Here is a 26,353-nt window from a genome sequence, read left to right as displayed (position 1 = left end):
CGGGCGACCATATGACCGCCAGACGACACGGCCTGATCGGGGTCTGCCATGCTGGGCAGATACGGGCGACCATATGACCGCCAGGTCCTACATGAGCATTACCATAGCGCTATGTTGGTGGCAAAATAATAGACAGAAGAGGCAATAAACGGACATCTGGGACCGGACCTGTTACCCACGGATGTAAATTTACAATAACGCTTAGTCTAAAGCCCAAGACAAGTGCCGTAAATCTATGGCACCGGGTCATTATCAGGTTAAATTAAAAAAAAATGCCACTAAAAACAAAATTATGAATAAAACACTATATAAATGCACATACAGTGCTGAGAAAAAACAGCGTGGCAGATTCATTAGAGCTGGTCGTCCATAGCCACCGCAGAGCAGCGTCCATTTTACCACAGCAGGTCACACAATGAAGCCGACCTCTGGTTGCTATGGGGGACAAAGGCGGCCGTCTTTTAGGCGCTTATAAACCAGAACGCTGCTCAGACCTCAAGTAGGGGGCAGCTCAAAACACATTGGGGGGCTCCAAAATTGGTGATGTCATGAGCGGGTGCCTTATTAAAGGGGTTGTCTACTACTGCACTACCATGTCTAAATGCAAAAGTGCCACAGGAAAAAAAACAAAAAATACACACATACTTCCTCGGCGACATTACGGTGATGTCGGGCGGAGTCTCACAGCGATCATGCGACATTGTTCAGCTGCAGCCTTTAGACAGAACAATGAAGGCTGCTGCCCATCAGCGGACAGGTCACATGACCGACAAGACAGCGCCAACTTTGGTTGACCAGTGCCGGTCCGGGAGGTTGGTGTTTATTTTTTTTCATCTGGGGCACTTAAGGATTTAAGAAGGGCTTTTCCTATAGTGAACAACCCCTTTAAGCCCGGCACGTTATCACCAGCTGCCTCCTACACCAACAAAGAATAAAATGGTAGCGTGTGAAAAAAATACATTGGATGGTAAATAGTGGTGTCTCAAAAATAAGAAAACCGATTTGCCACTAGCACATGCTGCCGACCGTTGTCCGCACACTTCTGCGGCACAGACGCCCCGTCGTCAGACATACATATCAGGGGTCAGTCACTTCCTACCCCAACAATTCCTACGCAGCACGCTTGTCACAAATGCCCCACAAGGGCCCCCCTAACACCATATATGCCCTCATAATGCTGGGGGTGTGAGGGCGATGGAGGGGAACATATCTCCTTGTGGAGAGCGCCAAGCTGGCATAGAGAGACTTGTACGCCATGCAATACTCCCCTGGGAATTAATGCCAGGCAGAGACATTGCCCGGAAGTCATCCTACCAACATAATAATTAGTATGTGACGGCCCCAAATGTGAAATATATGGCTGCATTAAAGGGGATGTAGACAATCAGCGGCCGCTTCACTCTCACTTCCTTTGGACATAACTGATATCTAGAAGAAGAGCAGTTGCTAGTCTGGCTATACTCGCTAGAGGAGGGTATGGCCCGAGGCCCGGCACCAATGTCACTAGTACAGCATCAGAGGAGGGTATGGCCCAAGCCCCAGCACCAACGTCACTAGTACAGCATCAGGAGGAGGGTATGGCCCAAGCTCCGGCACCAACATCAATAGTACAGCATCAGGAGGAGGGTATGGCCCAAGCCCCGGCACCAACATCAACATCAATAGTACAGCATCAGAGGAGGGTATGGCCCAAGCCTCGGCACCAAAGTCACTAGTACAGCATCAGAGGAGGGTATGGCCCAAGCCTCAGCACCAAAGTCACTAGTACAGCATCAGAGGAGAGTATGGCCCAAGGCCCGGCACCAACGTCACTAGTACAGCATCAGAGGAGGGTATGGCCCGAGGCCCGGCACAAGCGTCACTAGTACAGCATCAGAGGAGGGTATGGCCCGAGGCCCGGCACCAGCGTTACTAGTACAGCATCAGAGGGTATGGCCCAAGCCCCGGCACCAACGTCACTAGTACAGCATCAGAGGAGAGTATGGCCCAAGCCTCGGCACCAACGTCACTAGTACAGCATCAGAGGAGAGTATGGCCCGAGGCCCGGCACCAACGTCACTAGTACAGCATCAGAGGAGGGTATGGCCCAAGCCCCGGCACCAACGTCAATAGTACAGCATCAGAGGAGGGTATGGCCCAAGCCTCGGCACCAACGTCACTAGTACAGCATCAGAGGAGAGTATGGCCCAAGCCCCTGCACCAACATCACTAGTACAGCATCAGAGGAGGGTATGGCCCAAGGCCCGGCACCAACATCACTAGTACAGCATGGCCCAAGGCCCGGCACCAACGTCACTAGTACAGCATCAGAGGAGGGTATGGCCCAAGCCTCGGCACCAACGTCACTAGTACAGCATCAGAGGAGAGTATGGCCCAAGCCCCGGCACCAACATCACTAGTACAGCATCAGAGGAGAGTATGGCCCAAGGCCCGGCACCAACGTCACTAGTACAGCATGGCCCAAGGCCCGGCACCAACGTCACTAGTACAGCATCAGAGGAGAGTACGGCCCAAGGCCCGGCACCAACGTCACTAGTACAGCATCAGAGGAGAGTATGGCCCAAGGCCCGGCACCAACGTCACTAGTACAGCATGGCCCAAGGCCCGGCACCAACGTCACTAGTACAGCATCAGAGGAGGGTATGGCCCGAGGCCCGGCACCAGCGTCACTAGTACAGCATCAGAGGAGGGTACGGCCCGAGGCCCGGCACCAGCGTCACTAGTACAGCATCAGAGGAGGGTACGGCCCGAGGCCCGGCACCAGCGTCACTAGTACAGCATCAGAGGAGGGTATGGCCCGAGGCCCGGCACCAGCGTCACTAGTACAGCATCAGAGGAGAGTATGACCTGTTTTTATTTCAGACAGGGGACTATAGTAATTGAGAAGAGGTTGTCAGAATAGCCGACAACTTTAAAGGGAATCTGTCACCACTTTGTAGTGGCTTGGTGTCCGGGGGACGGGAAGCAATCGCCGACTATCTGCTTATTCCTCCAAATCAGCCTCTATGCTTAATTATCATATCCCTCCTCCCCTGCACGTCACAGGGCCCTGCGACGTGCATGGTGCTCCCTCTCGTGCCGGGCATGTGCAGAGCGCCGCTCACATAGAGCGCGCTTTGCTTCATCAAGGCCCTGTGACGTGAAGGGGAGGGGGGATATGATAAGCATATAGGTGGGGATTTGGGGGAATAATAAGCACATAGGCGGGGATTTCTTCCCCTGGACGCCAAGCCTGTACAAAATAGAATTGATTAAAGTGCTTTTCTCTGCAATCAGACCTCTGCTATGGGCCATACATGTAAGTATTGATTACTTCTCTATACCCTGTATGGCCATAGTAGAGGGCTGATAACTAACTGGTGACAGATTCTCTAAGATTTGTATGTCCACTCACAACCATTTAATATTACACCCCCATGTGATGGTCACACTGGGACTTTCCACAAGGGAACTGATGGATTAGCAAAATAGAGATTTTAGAAAAATCTCATCCACACGCTGCAGAAAATCCCCACAGAGTAAACGGACCAGTGATGTGGATTTTTTTGTCAGTAACATGTGGATTTACGCCACAGAAACAGTGATCCACACCATTCTTTCCACGCAATCTACAACCAGAGACATACAATGTGTGCAGCAGCCCCATGTAGCTGCATTCTACAAATACTAGGAATAGTTTCCATCTTGTATTTGGTTGTAGTCGTCAGACCTCCGAAATGACAGATCCCAGGACAACCATCTATAGCAGCTGCGTTACATTCCAGTCTGACTCCTTCGTCCGCCTTTCACATGATGAACACCTGAGGACTCGGAGACATGCTGAAACGTCACAAACAAGGAACCTGCGTCACCACAGCAGCTGATGGCAGCGCCCACTGGTTCCTCCAATACAAATCTGCTGGTCTATGGGAGATTTCTTGGAGAAAGTGTTACAGCCTTTGAGTTTGATATACAAGTGGTGAGAGATAGCGCCCTAGTATATGTGGTTATCCTTTTAGCACAACTTAGGGGTCACAGAGACCAGTCTGGCCGGGCCCCCTCTGGGATTCTAACCCACTGCAGCTCCAGGTGATTGACAGATCTTTCCCATAGTGAGAGCCATTAATCATGTGGAGCGGCGCTGGTTAGAGTCGGCCGGGGGGCAACGCTGGACTAGGCTCATCTGTACTTACGGTCCCAATATTGACTAATGTACCTTACGGTAGAAAAAATGTCCAGTTAATTATTAGTAGGGCCAAAATTATTGCCCAAGACAAAATATTGTATTTTTCTGTGTTAAAGGGAACCTGTTACTCAATTCATGCTGCCCAAACCACAGGGAGCACGAACCGGAGCCTGGTGGAGCGATCGCAGCCAGGTACGCTTTCCGGCACTTGTGAGAAAACATGGTTTGAAGAGCCAGTCGGGGACTACAGGGAGAGAGGAGACCTGCCCCACTCCAGATGATTGACAGGTGTCTATGCACACGCATGTGAAATACCTGACAATCAATAGAACGGTGCAGGGAAGAGCCGGCCAGGCGTGTCGCCGGACTAATCCAGACCCTACGGTCCCCAGCTTTTGTAAGCACACTTTCTCTGAAACACCAGAAAAGATGCATGCTGTCCATTGTTCCCTTTAAATTCTACTTTCCATAAGTATCCAATCATAGCTTTGGTTTAAAGGGAACCTGTTACCAGTTTTTTCACCCTTCACCTTTAAGATCATGTGAATGGGGCTCCTGCCACCCCTTTATATCCCTCTTAGGTGCCCCTGCACACCTCAGAAAAAGCGTTTTGTACTTGTTCCGTGCTGCATGGTTCCGTGGTCCAATAGGCGAATCCAGATGCCCTGGTCCCCTAAAAACGCTGCCACTTCGCTCAGGATTTAATTGGATGACGGTCTCTACGTCATCCATGTAGCGCCTGAAGTCTTGCGACTGCGCAGTGCAATAACTGGCTGTATAATGGGGCACAGAGGCGCGAATGCACAGATCGCACTGCGCAGGCGCCAGATCTCGGGCACTGTGAGGATGACACAGACCTCATCCACTTACATGCAGTCAGAAGAGGTGGCGTTTAAAGGGACCGGGGCGGTACTGATCACAATCCGGAGACACCCATATGCGTTACAAGTATCGGTGGGACATGTATTCCCATGATCAGTGATAACAAAAATTCTCCATTAAATGTCACTTGCTTAACCCAGCAGGAAGTACAGCGGCGTCTAAAAATCACTAAAGTTGACAAATCCCCGGGCCCGGATGGGATACACCCGCGAGTACTGCAGGAATTAAGTAACGTCATAGATAGACCATTATTTTTAATCTTTAAAGATTCCATAATAACAGGGTCGGTACCACAGGACTGGCGTATAGCAAATGTGGTGCCAATATTCAAAAAGGGGACAAAAACCGAACTTGGAAATTATAGGCCCGTAAGCTTAACCTCTACTGTGGGTAAAATCCTGGAGGGTTTCCTAAGAGATGCTATACTAGAGTATCTGAAGAAGAAGAACCTCATGACCCAATATCAACATGGGTTTACGAGGGACCGGTCCTGTCAAACTAATCTGATCAGTTTTTATGAGGAGGCAAGTTCCAGACTGGACCAAGGAAATGCAGTGGATGTTGTGTATATGGACTTTTCAAAAGATTTTGATACGGTTCCACACAAAAGGTTGATACATAAAATGAGGACAATGGGGATAGGGGAAAATATATGTATGTGGGTTAAGAACTGGCTCAGTGATAGGAAACAAAGGGTGGTTATTAATGGAACACACTCAGACTGGGTCTCAGTTAACAGTGGAGTACCACAGGGGTCAGTATTGGGCCAGCTTCTTTTTAACATATTTATTAATGACCTTGTAGGGGGCATACAGTGTAGTATTTCAATATTTGCAGATGACACTAAACTCTGCAGGGTAATCAATACAGAGGAGGACAATTTTATATTACAGGAGGATCTATGTAAACTAGAAGCTTGGGCTGATAAATGGCAAATGAGCTTTAATGGGGATAAATGTAAGGTAATGCACTTGGGCAGAGGAAATAAAATGTATAATTATATGCTTAATGGTAAAACACTGGGCAAAACTGTAACTGAAAAAGACTATTTAAAGGTTATTAGAGGACTGGGGAGTCTGCAATACCAAGACAGGTTATTAGAGGACTGGGGGGTCTGCAATACCAAGACAGGTTATTAGAGGACTAGGGGGGTCTGCAATACCAAGACAGGTTATTAGAGGACTAGGGGGTCTGCAATACCAAGACAGGTTATTAGAGGACTAGGGGGTCTGCAATACCAAGACAGGTTATTAGAGGACTAGGGGGTCTGCAATACCAAGACAGGTTATTAGAGGACTGGGGGGGTCTGCAATACCAAGACAGGTTATTAGAGGACTGGGGGGGTCTGCAATACCAAGACAGGTTATTAGAGGACTGGGGGGTCTGCAATACCAAGACAGGTTATTACACTTGGGGTTATTTACTGTGGAAATAAGAAGGCTGAGGGGTGATCTTATTACTATGTACAAGTATATGAGGGGACAGTACAAAGACCTTTCTACTGATCTTTTTACTCTGAGGCCTGAGACGGGGACAAGGAGGCATCTTCTATGTCTGGAGGAAAGAAGGTTTAATCATAATCACAGACGCGGATTCTTTACTGTAAGAGCAGTGAGACTATGGAGCTCTCTGCCGCATGATGGTGTAATGAGTGATTCACTACTAACATTTAAGAAGGGCCTGGATGCCTTTCTTGAAAAGTATAATATTACAGGTTATATATATTAGATTCCTTGATAGGGCGTTGATCCAGGGAACTAGTCTGATTGTCGTATGGAGTCAGGAAGGAATTTTTTTCCCCCAATGTGGAGCTTGGTGTTTGCCACGTGTTTTTTTTTTTGCCTTCCTCTGGATCAACATGTTAGGCTATGGGTTGAACTAGATAGTTTTTAAGGTTGAAGGAAGACTAAGTCTATCTTACTATGTATTAACCCCTGAGGTGTGCAGGGGCACCTCTGAGCATATAAAGGGGCTGCAGGGACCCCATTCACATGACCTTAAAGGTGATGGGTATAGATAATAAGCGAAAACTAATGACAAGTTCTCTTTAAAGAAACTGCCACAAAAAGAATAGATAATTGTGAAGCCACTTATTGGTCTGATACTTGTAATAGTTATGGAGGCACAAAACTACTCAGCTAACATTATATGGGAGATTCCATCATCTACTTAATTAGCGCCACTATACAGACAGAAAAAAAAGGTGTCTGTTTTGTGCAACAATAATAATTGCAGCTGCTGTCACTTTATGCTGCTCTTGCCAATTTAACGGCAAGGCATCAGGCATGGGACATTTTAAAATCTTACATTACATACTTTCTCCCCTTCCTGTTCCCCTAGAGATCCAGCGCAGGGGGTCCGCGCCATCTCCTGAGGCAGCGTCTGCTCTGTTCGTTAGTCCCAGGACGGCTGTGGCTGCAGCGGTCAGGTGATTAGGAGAGCGCGGATGTGTCTCTGACAATGCACTCTACTAGTTACCTGACCGCTGCAGTAACACACAGGCTGCAGCGGTCCTGATACTTCCAAACAGAGCACACAGTTTCAGGAGCCGCGCTGGCACTGTAAGGCAAATATAGTTTATTTTTTGTAACCATCCACACCATTTCACTGTCATACAGCCATTTTAACAGGTGGCGGAGGGGCTTTTCGACAACCCAAAAGGTGACAAATTTATAAAGAATTCGGTTCATCCTACCCCAACAGATGCCACCCACCATGACTGAATGCAGCACAGGACACTGTCCATGGAGACAACACACCTATAATCACGTCCTAGAAGTGTCTGAACCAATGGAAGAAACATCCAAAATTTAGAGGGTTTGAAAAAGTTAATAAAAACTAGTAAAAAAGTATTAATAATCACTCGTCCCCTGCAGCCACAGATGACACTCAGGACTAGTCCGGATGGGGGTGTAACAGGCCCGCGTGTATCATGAACCCATTATACCTTGTGCACATGGACTGATGTTCTGCAGTCGGGTGAGGGCAGGCACTACTCTATAGTCTATTTACCCTAAATAATACTGCTCCAAAAGCAGACGGCACATGGACCCAGCGCCATCCGCAACCTGCAAGCGTGACTGGACCGATTTCCCCATTTAAACCAGACATGGAGACCCCCTGCAGTATGGGGAGGAGACCCCAGGCCCCTGTGACCAGTAGCATCAGGTGCAGCAGCAGTCAGGCCTGGGGACCCCCTGCAGTATGGGGAGGAGACCCCAGGCCCCTGTGACCAGTAGCACCAGCAGTCTGGCCTGGAGACCCCCTGCAGTATGGGGAGGAGACCCCAGGCCCCTGTGACCAGTAGCATCAGGTGCAGCAGCAGTCAGGCCTGGGGACCCCCTGCAGTATGGGGAGGAGACCCCAGGCCCCTGTGACCAGTAGCACCAGGTGCAGCAGCAGTCTGGCCTGGAGACCCCCTGCAGTATGGGGAGGAGACCCCAGGCCCCTGTGACCAGTAGCATCAGGTGCAGCAGCAGTCAGGCCTGGGGACCCCCTGCAGTATGGGGAGGAGACCCCAGGCCCCTGTGACCAGTAGCATCAGGTGCAGCAGCAGTCAGGCCTGGAGACCCCCTGCAGTATGGGGAGGAGACCCCAGGCCCCTGTGACCAGTAGCATCAGGTGCAGCAGCAGTCAGGCCTGGAGACCCCCTGCAGTATGGGGAGGAGACCCCAGGCCCCTGTGACCAGTAGCATCAGGTGCAGCAGCAGTCAGGCCTGGGGACCCCCTGCAGTATGGGGAGGAGACCCCAGGCCCCTGTGACCAGTAGCACCAGGTGCAGCAGCAGTCTGGCCTGGAGACCCCCAGCAGTATGGGGAGGAGACCCCAGGCCCCTGTGACCAGTAGCACCAGGTGCAGCAGCAGTCTGGCCTGGAGACCCCCAGCAGTATGGGGAGGAGACCCCAGGCCCCTGTGACCAGTAGCATCAGGTGCAGCAGCAGTCAGGCCTGGGGACCCCCTGCAGTATGGGGAGGAGACCCCAGGCCCCTGTGACCAGTAGCATCAGGTGCAGCAGCAGTCAGGCCTGGGGACCCCCTGCAGTATGGGGAGGAGACCCCAGGCCCCTGTGACCAGTAGCACCAGGTGCAGCAGCAGTCTGGCCTGGAGACCCCCAGCAGTATGGGGAGGAGACCCCAGGCCCCTGTGACCAGTAGCATCAGGTGCAGCAGCAGTCAGGCCTGGGGACCCCCTGCAGTACGGGGAGGAGACTCCCTGTCCCTGTGACCAGTAGCATCAGGTGCAGCAGCAGTCAGGCCTGGGGACCCCCTGCAGTACGGGGAGGAGACTCCCTGTCCCTGTGACCAGTAGCATCAGGTGCAGCAGCAGTCAGGCCTGGGGACCCCCTGCAGTATGGGGAGGAGACCCCAGGCCCCTGTGACCAGTAGCACCAGGTGCAGCAGCAGTCTGGCCTGGAGACCCCCTGCAGTATGGGGAGGAGACCCCAGGCCCCTGTGACCAGTAACATCAGGTGCAGCAGCAGTCAGGCCTGGGGACCCCCTGCAGTATGGGGAGGAAACCCCTGTGACCAGTAGCAGCAGGTGCAGCAGCAGTCAGGCCTGGGGACCCCCTGCAGTATGGGGAGGAAACCCCTGTGACCAGTAGCAGCAGGTGCAGCAGTCAGGCCTGGGGACCCCCTGCAGTATGGGGAGGAGACCCCAGGCCCCTGTGACCAGTAGCATCAGGTGCAGCAGCAGTCAGGCCTGGGGACCCCCTGCAGTATGGGGAGGAAACCCCTGTGACCAGTAGCAGCAGGTGCAGCAGCAGTCAGGCCTGGGGACCCCCTGCAGTATGGGGAGGAGACCCCAGGCCCCTGTGACCAGTAGCATCAGGTGCAGCAGCAGTCAGGCCTGGGGACCCCCTGCAGTATGGGGAGGAGACCCCTGTGACCAGTAACATCAGGTGCAGCAGCAGTCTGGCCTGGGGACCCCCTGCAGTATGGGGAGGAGACCCCTGTGACCAGTAGCATCAGGTGCAGCAGCAGTCAGGCCTGCACACAGTGACAAGCGGCATTGTGACGTCACCGGAACAAAGAGCAGAGCCAGCAGCACTGACTGAGCACAGGCGGCATCTACAGACCGGTCCCGGCACAGTGCGGGCAGGGTGCACGGGGATGTCGCGATAGTCACCTTGTGTCGTGCTGCTGTCGCCGGTGGGGCCTGTAGTGATGGGCAGTGTCGGGGTCGCCGGTGCTGGGGCTGTCGCTGCCCGGGTCGCCTCTGCCGATGTCTCCGCGGGGCCGGTGCTCGGGGGGACGAGCTCTCCGTAGCTGTGCACCGTCCCCGGATCCGGTGCTCGGTCCTCGGACACTGTGCTGGCCGCTGCTGTCGGCGCTAGTCCCGGCTCTGTCGCGCTGCTGTCGCTGCTGGACCCGGTCACCGCTTCTGGAGGGACCGCGGGCTCCGTTCCGTTCTCGGCTGCTGTAGTCGTTGTGTTCCCGGGATCGTAAGCCGGTGCGGTAACATTCAGATCTTCCGGGTAGATGGCGGTCTGGTTCCAGTCCAGGCTCCTACAGCTACGTAGCAGCAGCAGCAGCACACAGGCGGCCGCCAGGTATAACGCCGTCCCTGCTCGTACAGCCATCTCCCATTTTCCTGCCCGGCCTCGCCTACAGGAGCGCAGCGATGTCCGTCCGCAGAGCTCCCCGGGCGCAGGCACGGTACCGACTGCTCATCGCCTACAATGCGGCTGACACCTGTGTGTGATCGGCAGCGACTGCGCCCAATCACAGGCCGAGACTCAGAACCCGTGGTGGGAGATCAACCAATCGGCAGCGGTCTCTGCGCAGTGACGTAAATGTCTGAGCCAATCGGCGAGCTCGGTTCCCCAGCAGGTAACATGTATGGGGCGAGCGCTGATCACATAGGTGTCATTGGCAGCGCGGCCGGGAGAGGTGACCGGGTGACCACTGCTCACAGGGCGGCGACAGACGTCACTCCCTACAGCTGGCTTCTATTGTGAGTGCAGATGGCTGCAGCTTTGTCTTTCCGCCTCTTGCATCTGATTGGTTGTGACATTTTCAGAATCCGTTCACACAGTGCTCTTTTTTTTGGACGCAAAGTCTTCTCCAAAATCCACATAAAAACCGCTCCTAAGACTATAGTAGAGGTGCGGGGCTGCTCCCCCTCTGCCCTGTACTGTGGGCTTAGTATGCAAAATGGACGCCCAACCCCTTCACCTAAGGGGTCACTGCCGTTATTGACCACGGCTCCACCTGGCTTCTTTACTGTCTCTCTGCTGACATTCCCACAGTCATCATGGCCGATTTCAACATCCCCACTGACACTCGCCAGCAGCATCCAAACTCCTGTTGCTTACTTCATCCTTTGGACTTAGTGGTCCTCCTCAGCCACCCACACAGACGGACACACACTAGACCTCATCTTCACCCGACTCTGCTCCCTATCTAACCTCACAACCCACCCTACCCCTATCTGACCACCATCTACTCACCTTCTCATCCCTGTCCTCCTCACCTGTCACACATGTCCAGCAACTAGCACACCCCCACAGAAACCTTGCACATCTAGACACTCACACACTCTCTGACTCTGTTCTACAGCTTTGGCAAGAGTCCAAGGTTGCGGAGCGGCGGAAGAAAACACATTCTCAAGATGACTTCACTGTATTCAAACAAGCAACACTCGTATTCAAATCAGCACTCACCTCTGCTAAACAGGCCTACCTCACAACCTTCATATCTTCCCTATCCTACAACCCCAAACAGCTATTCAACACTTTTAACTCTCTCCTCCGCCCTTCACTGCCCCCTCCGACCTCCGTCATCTCTGCTGAAGAGTTTGCCACACACTCCAAAAACAAGATTGACCAAACAAGGCAAGCCTTTACTGTCCGACCACCACAACCCCTTTGTTTTCCACACTATTGCCCTTTCCCCATAACCTTCCTTCCCAACATCACGGAAAGAGACCTTACTCATCTCCTCTCCAAATCACACCTCACCACATGTGCACTCGACCCCATCCGACCTCCTCCCCAACCTCACCCCCACACTCATCCCATCCCTAACCCATCTCTTCAACCTATCACTATCTTCTTGTACCTTCCCTGCTGCCTTCAAAGATGCCACATTCACGCCCATCCTCAAAAAGCCATCCCTCAACCCAACCGCCTTGTCCAGCTATCGCCCCATATCGCTGCTCCTATTTGCCTCCAAATTCCTTGAGCAACACGTTCACGCTGAACTTTCTTCCCACTTCTCTTCTAACTCTCTCTTCGACAGCCAACAGTCCAGCTTCCGCCCCCACCATTCCACCGAAACTGCCCTTACCAAATTCACCAATGACCTGCTCACAGCCAAAGCTAAGGCTGTGTGCCCACGTAGCATTTTTCAAGCGTATATGCTTGAAAAACGCATGTATATCCGCACCCCATGGTCCCCAATGGGATTCCGCAAGTTCTATGCACATGTTGCGGATTTTTCCGCAGCGTTTATGCCGCGTTCAAAAATCCGCAGCATGTCATTTAATTTTGCGTTTCCGCAAGCAGAATTGCCTTAGTCCAATGCATAAAAAACGCAAGGCAATTCCGCATGTGGAAAACGCGTGATAAACGCGCGAAAAATGCGCGATAAACGCGTGCGGAATTCCGCATGCGTTTTTCCGGGAGAGGACTTGCATTTATGCAGCAGAAATTTTCTGCTTCATAAATGCAACGTGGGCACATAGCCTAACAGACAATTCACTGTACTCCTTCTTCTTGACCTGTCCTCTGCTTTCGATATAGTTGACCACTGCCTCCGACTACAGATCCTCTCTTCCTTTGGAGTCAAAGACCTTGCTCTATCCTGGATCTCCTCATACCTTTCTAACCGCACATTTAGCGTCTCCCGCTCCCACACTACCTTCTCACCCCGCCCCCTCTCTGTTGGAGTCCCTCAAGGCTCTGTCCTAGTAACCCTACTCTTCTCAATCTATACCCTTGGCCTGGGACAGCTCATAAAATCCCATGGCTTCCAGTACCATCTGTATGCTGATGACACCCAGATCTACCACTATGGCCCAGACGTCACCTCTCTGCTGTCCAGAATCCCAGCATGTCTAGCAGCCATATCCTCCTTCTTCTCCTCTCGCCTCCTTAAACTCAATGTGGACAAAACTGAACTCATCATCTTTCCCCAATCTCGCATATCTTCCCCACCTGATCTTTCTATCACAATAAATGACATCACACTTTCCCCTGTGCCGGCAATCTGCTGCCTCGCAGTAGCCCTTGACTCTGCCCTGTCCTTCAAACTCCACATCCAAGCTCTCGCCACCTCCTGTCACCTCCAGCTCAAAAATATTTCCAGAATCCGTCCTTTCCTAAACCCTCAATCTATTAAACTGCTTGTGTGACGCGCCCCCTGGGCCGTGGGGTGCCCGGTGCCGGGCCGGTAGATGCTGGGGGATGTCACAGTGGCGGTGACAAAGGGCGGTCGATAAAAAGGGGTTATTGATTGGGGATTTATAGTGATTGTATAAAGTTTGTGATGCTACCTGTGGTATGCGGCTAGGGGAGCCGCCGCTGCGGAGCAGTCCTCTGGAGCTGATGTTACTGCAGCAGGGATGGTGTGGCTCTCCACAGGTAGAGCTTAGCTCCAGGGCAGTGTAGATGTTATGGGTTATGCTGGGCGTTGTAGTTCAGGGGGTGATGGCGCAGGCAATAATCATAGAGACAGTGGGGTGCAGTCTTCCAAGTTTACTCACAGTTCTTAAGTTCTTCAGGCTGCACTGTACAGGTACAGCCTCCCACGTCGCGCTGCGTTCACCAAGCAGGGGCTCAGCAATCCCCCAGATAGTTCAGGAGCACTTAACGGGGCCCCTTTCTGTGTGCTTTTCTCAGTCGTCTTCCTGCGCTGGCTCTCACCCTCCTGCCCTGCGCCTCGCAATCAGTGTCCCAATCCGGTAACCTCGGGTCTTGTCGGGCGACCCAGTCCCCTGGACCCTCTGTGGCCATCTTCTCGGCGATATAATTGCGGATGTGGCCACTGCACCCTGAAAGTACAGAAGCCTCCGGTTTCTAGCTGAGCCTTGTAGTTCTCCACTAGTTAAGGGGCCGGTCCCCTCTGCGGCTTGATCCCTCCACCACCTGGCAGATTCGAGCGTACGGGTAGCCTCCAGCACTGCCCATACCCCTAGGATTCTCTCTCTATCTCTCTATATCTCTCCTCCCCTTTTTTATACAGCTACTGAAGTGCTCCCCTGATCTCCGTCCCACACCCACTACATGGTTCCCACTCCAGCCAGGGACTGTGCTCTCCCTTAGGAGCAATCTCGCCCTGCCCTCTGGAGTGTGATGTAATGAATGCCGGTGTTAGGGTCCCGGGTTGCACTCCATCCTTACCTGAGAGTGAGATACCACACCTCTGGGTGAGATGCAGTACCTCTGTGGCGACTGAACCCTCAGGGGCGCCACATGTGCATGCCCTCATCATCTCCCACCTTGACTACTGCAACATCCTCCTCTGTGGCCTACCTGCTAGCACTCTCGCACCCCTCCAGTCCATCCTTAACTCTGCTTTGCGACTGGTCCATCTGTCGCCTCGCTACTCCTCTGCTACCCTCCTTTTGCAAATCCCTTCACTGGCTCCCAATTGCCCAGCATATCCAGTTCAAACTACTAACACTGACCTACAAAGCCACCCATAACCTCTCTCCTCCATACATCTCTGTACTAATCTCCCTATATATTCCCTTACTTAATCTCCGGTCCTTCCAAGACCTCCTTCTCTCCTCCACACTTATTCGCTCCTCACGCAGTCGCCTCCAAAATTTCTCCCTAATATCCCCCGCCCTATGTAATTCTGTGCCCCAACACATCTGATTATCTGCCACACTTGGATCCTTCAGACAGAACCTGAAAACCCATCTCTTCAAACAAGCTTACAGCCTGCCGTGACCTTGCTTGCTGCCACCTCGACAACACCGGAGCTACTGCAACCCCCCAACCTACTGTCTCCTTCCCCATTCCTGTAGAATGCAAGCCCGCAAGGGCAGGGTCCTCTTCCCTCTGTACCAGTCTATCATTGTTAGTCATTTACTGTAAGTGATACTTGTATTTTGCATGTAACCCCTTATGTACAGCACCATGGAATCAATGGCGCTATATAAATAAATAATAATAAGGGTGATTTTTAGTTTTCTTTTTGTCCTCTTCTTCTTCCAACGTTATTATTTTCTATCCCCATAGTGATATGAGGCTTCTTCTTTGTGGGACGAGTTGTACTTCTGAATGACACCATCCATTTTATCATGTGGTGCATCGGAAAGTGGGAAAAAATTCCAAATATGTTGAAATTTTTTTAAAAAAGTGCAATTCCACAACTGTTGTTTTATCTCCCATGTTCAGTATATGGTGACTCTGACCGGGCAGTATAATTCCCCTGGTCAGTACGAGTGCGCCGACACCAAACATGTAGAGTTCATGTTTTATTTAAGTGGTGAAAAATTCAGAAATTTGTATGAAAAAAAGTTTTTGCATTTGTCGCCATTTTCCGAGACCTGTAGCGTCACCATTTTTTGATATCTGGGGAGAGCTTATTTTTTTGTGCGCTGAGCTGACATTTTCACTGATACCATTTGAGGCAGATACAGAGTTTTGATCGCTTTCACCCGCGACTGTAAAAGCCACATGACAGGTGATAAAATCAGCCACATGTGCGGGAAAAGATGTGCGCTCGGCGTGCAAGCTTGGGTCAAAGGTAAGGACACAGCTTTGATGTGCATGTAAGTCAAAGGTTGTGAAGGGTTAATTATGCGCATCTTTCCGTGCTCATTGCATCAGTCACTGTCAGCTGCCGGCTTTGTAATGCCCGATCCATATAGCGATAGTGTACAGCGGCCATCGCGAAAGTCCTTCTGCACCACCTGATAATCGGTGAATGGGTAGAGTTGGTGCAAATTCGTGCGCAGGACCTGGTCAGTCAGTGCCTTTGGTAATATGTGATCTCTGGACGGGCGCGCCTGCCGACATGCGTGACTCTTCTTTTGATTAGCCGGTCTGGTGCAGCGTCACATATTGCAGTAATGACATTGCGCTAGGCTGGCTAATCAATCGGAGAACCGCAGATGTCAGGGGGGCTCCCGTCCAGCAATCGCATATCACTTTTCCATCCGCTGGACCAGGTCCTGCTAACTCTGCAGACATTGCGCATTCATTCTCGTTTATCCGTTAATGCAAACGCCCGACAATTCAGAAAACCTCTCTGACTGTTTATGTTTAAAGAGATGATGTGCTGGCGATAATGTCCGCTCCATATGGATAATGTCCGCAGTATATGGGGCAGACTGATCTTATTACCCATCTTTCTGTTCCCATCATTGTCATCAGCCTGTGGAAACCCGACAGTAGTGAGCGACTAGACCATAGAAGATCGCCACTTCTTCCTGGCCTGAAATCAGGCTGTGTAAAGTGACCATGGCATTTATTTTTATATTTGTAAAAAAAAAAAGCCAAGAAAAAATGTCTGGTGGTAGAAGGAGCCCTATTCCACTTAGGCCTCTTTCACACGTCTGGATATTTTGGGTAATAGAAAAACCAGTACTGGAGATATCAGTGTCCGTGTGCACGTATGTGGCAACCGTGTGCCGCATCAAAATCACACCGGCGCCTGGGAATCAGTGTACAGTTAGCGCTGTTCCCAAGCGCCGGGTGCTGAACTCTGCCCTCATCATGGTTCCCTGCCGGCGCTGCGATCAGCACTAGTAGGGGACCATGATAAGACTAGTAGTGTCTGCTCCCACTGTCTCCACCTTTAAAAAAAAAAATCCTCGGACCTCCGCTGCGCTCCTCTGCTGAGCGGTCACATGGATTACAGTGGGGGACACTTAGGTGAGTATATGGATTTTTTTATTTTATTCTTATTTTTACAGGTGGAGACACCGGGAGCAGACACTACTACTCTCATCATGGTCCCTGCTTGTCCTGATCGCAGCGCCGGCAGGGGACTATGATGAGGGCAGTGTTCAGCAGGAAGTATAAAAAACAAAACAGCTTTATTTAAAGCATGAAAAAACAAAAAGACAAAAACCGCAGCGTCACGTACGTGATAAACTCTCATATAAAAAACACAAGTGACCTAATTTACATAATAGGTGCAGAAATGGTGCAACGACAAAAACTCTCCAAAAGATCATCGTGGGAACACAGTCTAAAAGTGTTTTTTCAGACTTACTGTACTGATGACCCACCACCATCACCGATGATCTGTGTGTCCTGGACATTCTCTGGCACTGCTACTCCGCTACTATTGAAGTCAATGTGGTCTGGACCGCAGAAATTATGATCAGTCATTACACAGACCCGTCACTGTTTATATCCGGCCTTAACCGAGCACCAAACAGCTGTTCGGTGCTGATGCTGCATATTGGACCCTCACCGAGCTGATCACCAGTGGATATTCCTATATTCTACTCATCCAACTCCTACAGCCATATGTGGGTCAGGAGTAATGAAATAAACCGCAGCATTACTGGACCAAGGTGCTCGAGTAGGGTCCAACGCCGTAGTAGTAGTGAGAAAATCTTGTGATATGAAAATTATTTTTAATGGCAGTCCATAGAAAATAAAACAAACGTTTCGGTGAGCACAACCTTCATCAGTGTACTGCAGCATAAAAAAGAAAATAGAACAAAAATAGACAACAATACATTACAGTGTCGGTCACAATGTCATATATTAGATACTGCTAAACGCAGAAAATTGTCCGCTAGGGATTAAGGGTATGTGCACACACGTTGTGTTTTTTCTGCATGTTTTCTGCACCAAAATCTGCACATAACTTTTCTCTGGCAGGAGATTAGCTGCGTCAAAAATGCAGGTTTAGCTGCATTTTTTGTTGCATTTTTGCTGCATATTTGCAGCGTTTTTTTCACTGCCCTTCTGTCTCTATTTAGTAATGCACATAAAGTTCTGTGAAAAAAAAGTCTCCCATTCTATTTTGCCATCAAAACCGCTGCAAATACTCAGCAAAATACGCATGTGCGTTTTTTGGGGAGTTTTTGCTGCGTATTTGTAGTGTTTTTTTTATCCCCCCCATTACTTCCTATGAGTGAAAAAACGCTGAAAGAAGTGACATGTCACTTCTTTCAGCGTTTTTCTAATCACTGAAAATATGCAGCAAACAAAAAAGCAACATGTGGGAATAGTGAATTCTGGTTTCTCATAGACTTTGCTGCTACTGCCAGTCGCAGCTGAAAACTTACAAAAAAATCTGCTGCAAATACCCAGCAAAACACATACCCTAAGGAGAATAGACCTACCCGATTGCTGGAAATCAAGGGAGAGACAGGAAGAAGGATGCAGTATCTCAACCGAGAAGAATCTGTAGAGTAAAGAAAAAGAACCATAGTCCCATATACCATGCAGATCATTACCCAAGAATAGCTCAGTGCCCAGAAGAACGCATACCTGGAATCCCGGGGGGACTAGAAGTGGCAGGAAACGCTGTGTCCACCGCTTGTTCCAAAGGACGCCATAGCGGCAAAGAGGTGACCGGACTATAAGCGAAGTAGGTGGGCCTAATTGCTGGCGGTGGCCAATCATATTGCGCCTGTTGTGGAGTGGCTGGAAAGGGCTATGGTGCCTGGGTGACGTCACCGGATGTGACGTGACTAGAAGAGCCGGCCCATCAGTGGCGGAGAGGCGGCCGTCCGATTTAGGTAGCGTGCAGTCCATTAATGCATTCTACAGACTGGAATGCGCTCCGCCGTCTGGAAGCATGCGTTCCACAGACCGGAAGCATGTGTTCCACGGCGACATTGAAGGCAAGGAAATGTGCCCATTTTGGGGTTTGTAGAAACCTTTGTCTTAGACCTGGGCGTGCAGTGCCAATGTCTGCATGGACTAATGAGTCCATAAGGTTGGGCGCTCTTTTAAAGCAAGGCAGGAAGGATTATTGAAAGGCTGAGATGGTCGGCTAGCCCGTTAGTAAGATGTTCTAATGTTTTCGTATTGTTTTGTGGAGAATATAGGCGAACGGATGAAACGTATGTATAAAGGGGACCCAGTCCTGAGTGCTAGGGCGAGACAGCGCATTGTTTTCTCTGTTCTTCTGTAAGATATCAAGCAGGTACTCTTTCAGAAAATTTCTGACCCATCTCCCGTAGTCTTTGATTGTGAAGTGGCTCGCTACTCACAGTTCTCCGTACCCTTTGAAATTGCGATTTAGGAATAGATGATTTCATGGGTTTGGGGTGATTGCTGGAGAAGTGTAACAGGTCTGTAGGTTTCGTAAAAAGGTCTGTGGATAGAAGACCTTCTTGGTCTTTAATAACCAATGTGTCCAGGAAGCTAGCCTGACTAGAGTCGTGGATCATTGTGAAGCCCAAATCAGGCCAGGATGAATTCAGAGTGGAAAATAATTCATCCAGTGTTTCCTGTGGGCCCCCTCAAATGCAGAAAATGTCGTCGATGTAGCGTTTCTAAACAATGGCATGGGCTTGAAAAAGACTGTTTGGATAGTCCACTTGTGATTTGAATGAGACCATGTAAATATTGGCGTATGGGAGGGCCACATTAGAGCCCATAGCAGTGCACTTGATTTGCAGATAGTAAGAGTCTTGAAATAAAAGAGAGTTTCTCGTCAGGACCACTGTGAGCAATTCTATGCATAGGTCTATAATCATGGGGTCAGTGCGTGATTCCTGTAAGAGGTTCTGTACTACCCTGATGGCGGGGAATCGACATGTAGAGATTTTTCACATCAAAGGATACCAGGATGGCTCCTGGGGAGACCTGTTTAAGTTCAGTTAAGATTTTAGAAAGTCTCTTGTGTCTAGTAGGTATGAGGAACTACTTTTGAGTAAGTGGTGTTAGTATTTTCTCAAGAAAAATGGATAGAGGTGAGAGAAGTGACTCTGTAGAGGCAACTATGGGTTGACCTTGTGGTTGGTTTAGGCTCTTGTGTATTTTTGGTAATATGTAAAACACTGGAGTGATTGGGTGTTTTTTGGTTAAGTATTCATAAGTTTTGGTGTCAATAGTACTTGCTGATAAAAACCGGTGTAAGGTGGAGGTGATAAGGGCACAGGTTTGAGATGTGGGATCTCCGGGAAGTTAACGGTAAGTAGTTTCATCATTGAGTTGTCTTTCTCCTTAATCCCTAGTGGACAATTTTCTGCATTTAGCGGTATCTTTATATATGACACTGTGACCGACACTGTTTGTAATGTATTGTTGTCTATTTGTTTATTTTTGTTCTATTTTCTTTTTGTGCTGCAGTACACTGATGAAGGTCTTGTTGACCAAAACCTTTGTTTTATTTGCTGTGGACTGACATTAAAAATAATTTTCATAATATCACATGACTTAAGAGTGCCGAGATTTTCTCACTATATGTGGGTCAGGAGACCTCCAAACTTTCGGGAGTTTATGTCTCTCAGGGGCGGCATCAGCATGCGGCGTACCCTTGCAGGTGTCGAGGCCCTGGACCATCAAGGGGGCCCACTCGCCATCAGGGCCCGGGCTGCTCCCCCAGCATCTCCGCAGGACTGCTGGCGCTGCTGCTTGATTGCCAGCACTTCACCAGACATGGCCGCGCGGCATGCAAAATGTGGACAGCGGTTAATCGACCACTGATCGGCCTACATGTTTGCCGATCGGATGTTGTTTACTTGCCTGTTTAGTCAGGTTGGCTACGGTTTAGATGCAATACATCGTTCTCTACGTATAGACGGTCATTGTTCTCAGTAGTAGTTGTTCTGTTTACTATGTCCTGCGAGAACAATGATTTTGTAAGAAAGCTTAAAAATCATTTCACCCAATGAACAAGTGTTGGGTGATTGGCAGCCTGTTTGCACTGCCAGATTATCAGGGAATGAGTGTTCCTGGGAGATCTCAATAATCATTCAGTGTAGATAAGTTTATGAAATGCAATAGCGCGCTCCACTACAGATCAGCAGATCGGGCATAATTCAAATTTGACTCTTCACAGGGATTTTCCAGTAGGGTTCTGCAAACGACGGTCAGCATGGCCTAACGGGTCCATGTGCTGAGCCGCTGCGAGGGTGATGGTGGTCAGAAGATGCGGCGAGGTCCAGACGGGTGACTGGGGAGCCTTTTACTGTTTAGATAAATGGTGGCCACATTTTGGCGAATTCCACTTGAATTTATTATAATTCTGCTGGTTTTAGTGTAGAAAAATAATGTAAAAAATGCATAAAAAAGTGTGTATATTATGCAGTGTTTTTCATGCCTATACTGGTTTTTGGTGAAGAAAATCTGAGAATACTGAGCGTGGGCACATACCCTAGTGTTGGCAATAAAAACACTATAAAATACTCACTTTTCTATGTGTTTTTACTTGAGTTTTTCCCCACGTCTGCATGAAAAATGTAAGCAGCACGTGCATGAGATTTTGCAGATCTCATTCACTTTGCTGGCACTACAAACTGCAGCGTTTTTTACCCTTGGGAAAACGTGCAGGAAAAAAACACTGTAAAAATGCAGTATGTGAATAAGCCCTAAGACTGTTCCAGGGGAAAAAAACTACACATTAAGAAAGTGCTTGGCTTCCTTCATTGGGGCACGCTGAGCTATTCCATTCTCTGCCAACCTAGTACTGTAGTATTGCAGTATATAGAACAATCACGGGATCAAACATATTTGACATTGTTGTGTCCATAACATTCTTATCTATGAAGGGTATAAATTTAGCCTGTTATGGTTAATGGAAAATAGAAAAAAAATGACATACCAGAATTTCTGTTTTTAGGTCACCACACCTCTACAAAACAATGCAGTAAAAAGTGATTGTATATACAAGCTAAACGGCATCAATAAAAACTTCACAAACAAAACAAGCCGTCATGTAGATCCATTGGTGGAAAATGTAAAAAAAGTTACGGATTTCTAAAATTGGAGACATGAACCCCAATTTTTTTTCTTACATAGTTCCCTAAAAATGTTTATTCCCTTAAGTATAAAAAAAAAACCTCTAACATTTTAGTATTGCTGTAAATGTAATGACCTGAAGAATCCTGGTTCCAGGCCGTTTTTCTGAAATTCATAAAAACGAAACCCAAAAAATGTTAGAATTGCATTTTTTCCCACCAATTCACAACACTTGTATTTTTTATTTCCACTGTATTTCAGTACATTGTAGAGTAAAGTGAATGGCGTAATTGAAAATTACAAAACCTTCTGTAAAAAAAAACAAAAAAAAAACCCCTCATATGGCTATGTTGTTGGAAAAATAAAACGCTACAGTTCTTGGAAGGAGAGGAGGAAACAAATTGAAAATGCAAAAACAAAACATTGTCCAGTCGGGAAACTGGGACTGACACTTAAGCCCAAGTTACAGGGGAACTCCAGCCTCCTAACAGGCACTGCTGGTTTATCAGTGCTGCTCTTGGTGGCCGATCATGTGGAGCAGGTGGATGAAGCGCTATTAGCAGCTTTATTGAACAGTCGATCTCTGAGGTGGGCCGGGTGTTGCACCCCCACTATCCAAAGGATAAGCCTTCATTAAAAAAACATTTAGTTGCCAACCTCTAACATCTACCATTTGTCTAATTTACATTGCAACTATTTTTTCTTTTCTTTTTTTACGTCTATTTATATTTTTGGAACTTTAGACGGCTTTAAGGTTTAGCAGCAATCTTTCAAGTTTCTAAGAATATTTTATTGAAATGGTTCTCCAGCACTGTCACATTTGTCGATCTCCTTAGCTACCGGTAAGATGGAAATGGAAATCTAGGAGCGACCTCATTTTGGATAATTGACCCTTTAACACATTTTTATAAGGGTTTAGTGGGTATTGGTGCTGCAGAGTGAAAATTGTAATAATTCCACAGATTTGCCATTTTAACGCCCAACGTGTTGTGCCCAGTTTGTGCCACTGCGATAGAACAATTTGCTAATTATTCCGCTCTGTTTCTCAGTTTTAAAAACTCCCTTCATGTGAAGATAACTTTTTGGCTGGACATATGATTGAGGTCAACAGTAGAATCGCACCATTCCCGCTGGAGACCTGATTTGGTGATTTACACAACACTGGCTGAAAAATGTCTGAGGTTCTAGTGCCAAATATGCTGTCCCCGGTTTGTACCACTGAAAAGACAATTCTGTAACTATTATGCTGTTTCTTGGTTTCATAAAAGCCCTACAAGAATTCCTAATTTTAGAGTACATACAACATTTTGATCACTTTTTCCTTTTTTATTCCACTCATGTTCTTTTTAAGTTTTTCACTGTCCAGGATAAAGTTATAGCTCAGGTTGTAATGTTTAAAGACAAAAATCAAAGCACCTTAACAGGTCCCAATAATCAACAACACTAAAAAAGACCCACTTACTATATACAGCAACTCTAATAGAAAAATATTTCAAAAGGGGAGCCTTTAAATAATCCAGCAGGATTCGGTCACAGATATGAGCAATAGGGATACTGGCCCTAATTTTGGCCTAGTGGTTACTCTACCTTGCCGCGGAGGTTGGCACCCTAGGAAGCGATATGGCCCCCACTCAATGTCTGCTTACTCTCACTTATCCTAATAGACCCTGCAAAAAGAAAAACACCCAGGTATATGTGACCTTAAAAGACCATGAACATAAATACAGAAATATTCGTGTCAAGGACACTTTATAAATGTCAGACCTGTCTCATGGGTTATTCAACTAGAGGCAGCTCACATAAATCACATAAACAGCAACAAGGGCATTGTTCAGTAAGAACAGGAGAAAAGTAGTGTCTATCAGATATGATGGATCATAGAGACGGACACCTGAGATACTGATCCGAATTTATGGCCTAATATTATCCCTACCCTGCCGTGGAGGTTGGCACCCTAAAGAATGATATAGCTCCCCCGCTCAACGTCAGCTCGCCCTTAGAGCCCCTATTAAACCCTAGAAAAGAGAAAAAAGTGTGAATAGGATATATGTGACCACCCAAATGACAATTGGTAACCCTGGGTTGCCTACAGCATAATATAGAAAGAGGTCATCGTGTCCAAAGCACAAATAGATGTAAATCGTCTACCAAAAACGCTGAAAAGTCACATATACCTCACCCGAGTAGATAATCGGTATTGTGAGTCTTTAATATATAAGAAACCAGATTCAAATGTCTAGACTATGATCCTGTGTAATCTCCTAGGTAATAAATCAGGGTATATTACATAAGTCCAAATGGCCTAGAATACTAATGTAATAATAATATTATAAGTTATGTATTGCACCCAATCGATAAATTCAAAGACAGACATTGTAATTGCCCATCATGTGAATCCATGTGTCAAGGTAAAATATATATATTATAGAAAATCAATTAGTTTCTTTTAATAGATTACATAATCAGTGTGAATCAATATAGAGATGATGGAATAATCTATGAGTATGTACAGTACAGACCAAAAGTTTGGACACACCTCATTTAAAGATTTTTCTCTATTTTCATGACTTTGAAAATTGTACATTCACACTGAAGGCATCAAAACTATGAATTAACACATGTGGAATTATATACTTAACAAAAAAGTGTGAAACAACTGAAAATATGTCTTATATTCTAGGTTCTTCAAAGTAGCCACCTTTTTCTTTGATGACTGCTTTGCACACTCTTGGCATTCTCTTGATGTGCTTCAAGAGATAGTCACCAGAAATGGTCTTCCAACAATTTTGAAGGAGTTCCCAGAGATGCTTAGCACTTGTTGGCCCTTTTGCCTTCAGCTCAACCCAAACCATCTCGATTAAGTTCAGGTCTGATGACTGTGGAGGCCAGGTCATCTGGCGTAGCACCCCATCACTCTCCTTCTTGGTCAAATAGCCCTTACACAGCCTGGAGGTGTGTTTGGGGTCATTGTCCTGTTGAAAAATAAATGATGGTCCTGCTAAACGCAAACCGGATGGAATAGCATGCCGTTGCAAGATGCTGTGGTAGCCATGCTGGTCCAGTATGCCTTCAATTTTGATTAAATCTCCAACAGTGTCACCAGCAAAGCACCCCCACACCATCACACCTCCTCCTCCATGCTTCACGGTGGGAACCAGGCATGTAGAGTCCATCCGTTTACCTTTTCTGTGTCACACAAAGACACGGTGGTTGGAACCAAAGATCTCAAATTTGGACTCATCAGACCAAAGCACAGATTTCCACTGGTCTAATGTCCATTCCTTGTGTTCTTTAGCCCAAACAAGTCTCTTCTGCTTGTTGCCTGTCCTTAGCAGTGGTTTCCTAGCAGCTATTTTACCATGAAGGCCTGCTGCACAAAGTCTCCTCTTAACAGTTGTTGTAGAGATGTGTCTGCTGCTAGAACTCTGTGTGGCATTGACCTGGTCTCTAATCTGAGCTGCTGTTAACCTGCAATTTCTGAGGCTGGTGACTCGGATAAACTTATCCTCAGAAGCAGAGGTGACTCTTGGTCTTCCTTTCCTGGGCTGGTCCTCATGTGAGCCAGTTTCTTTGTAGCGCTTGATGGTTTTTTCAACTGCACTTGGGGACACTTTCAAAGTTTGCCCAATTTTTCGGACTAACCTTCATTTCTTAAAGTAATGATGGCCACTCGTTTTTCTTTAATTAGCTGCTTTTTTCTTGCCATAATACAAATTCTAACAGTCTATTCAGTAGGACTATCAGCTGTGTATCCACCTGACTTCTGCACAACACAACTGATGGCCCCAACCCCATTTATAAGCCAAGAAATCCCACTTATTAAACCTGACAGGGCACACCTGTGAAGTGAAAACCATTTCTGGTGACTACCTCTTGAAGCTCATCAAGAGAATGCCAAGAGTGTGCAAAGCAGTCATCAAAGCAAAAGGTGGCTACTGTGAAGAACCTAGAATATAAGACATATTTTCAGTTGTTTCACACTTTTTTGTTAAGTATATAATTCCACATGTGTTAATTCATAGTTTTGATGCCTTCAGTGTGAATGTACAATTTTCAAAGTCATGAAAATAGAGAAAAATCTTTAAATGAGAAGGTGTGTCCAAACTTTTGGTCTGCACTGTATGTATGCAAATGTGTATATGCACATGGATTATGTTAATAGTTAATGAATATATAACTAACAGCTTCTATTCTTATTGTAGACACGAACAACTAAATGATTTCCTGGGAATGGCGTATGCATGTGCATGGCTGATAACAGAGAGATTCATGTCGAGTTGGCAAAGATGGCACTGAGAGACGAACTCATCCCTCCCATCGGAATTCCTAAGGCGTTACTAAGGTCAAAAGATAAATGGATGAGCAAATTACAGCGTGCCGAGTTATCAGAAAAGAGCAATAAATTTTACTAATTCCACCTAGAAGGAGAATACTGTATAACCCCATGTCTACGTAATAAAGTATGCCATTATGCCA

The 26,353-nt window shown here is 47.9% G+C and overlaps 1 protein-coding gene and 1 long non-coding RNA gene across 2 annotated transcripts in view; one reads left to right on the top strand and one right to left on the bottom strand.

Moving 5' to 3' along the window:
- LOC141154163 (uncharacterized) overlaps positions 1-10,792 on the bottom strand; it is a 17,125-nt gene extending 6,333 nt beyond the window's left edge. Inside the window, exon 1 of the mRNA XM_073639667.1 lies at positions 10,174-10,792. Within this exon, the coding sequence (XP_073495768.1) occupies positions 10,174-10,627 (454 nt within the window). The 5' untranslated portion in view covers positions 10,628-10,792. The remainder of the gene's footprint in view (positions 1-10,173) is intronic.
- LOC141154164 (uncharacterized) lies at positions 10,635-26,353 on the top strand. Its single transcript, XR_012247409.1, has 2 exons — positions 10,635-11,001; positions 26,080-26,353. It is a non-coding gene; the product is annotated as an uncharacterized lncRNA (long non-coding RNA).

This window comes from Phyllobates terribilis, unplaced genomic scaffold (assembly GCF_046119375.1).
Source record: "Phyllobates terribilis strain yellow unplaced genomic scaffold, ASM4611937v1 Scaffold_7__3_contigs__length_470593459, whole genome shotgun sequence".
NCBI lineage: Eukaryota > Metazoa > Chordata > Amphibia > Anura > Dendrobatidae > Phyllobates > Phyllobates terribilis.
The sequence above is the reverse complement of the archived record's forward strand: the minus strand, read 5'-3'. Positions and strand labels throughout refer to the sequence as shown.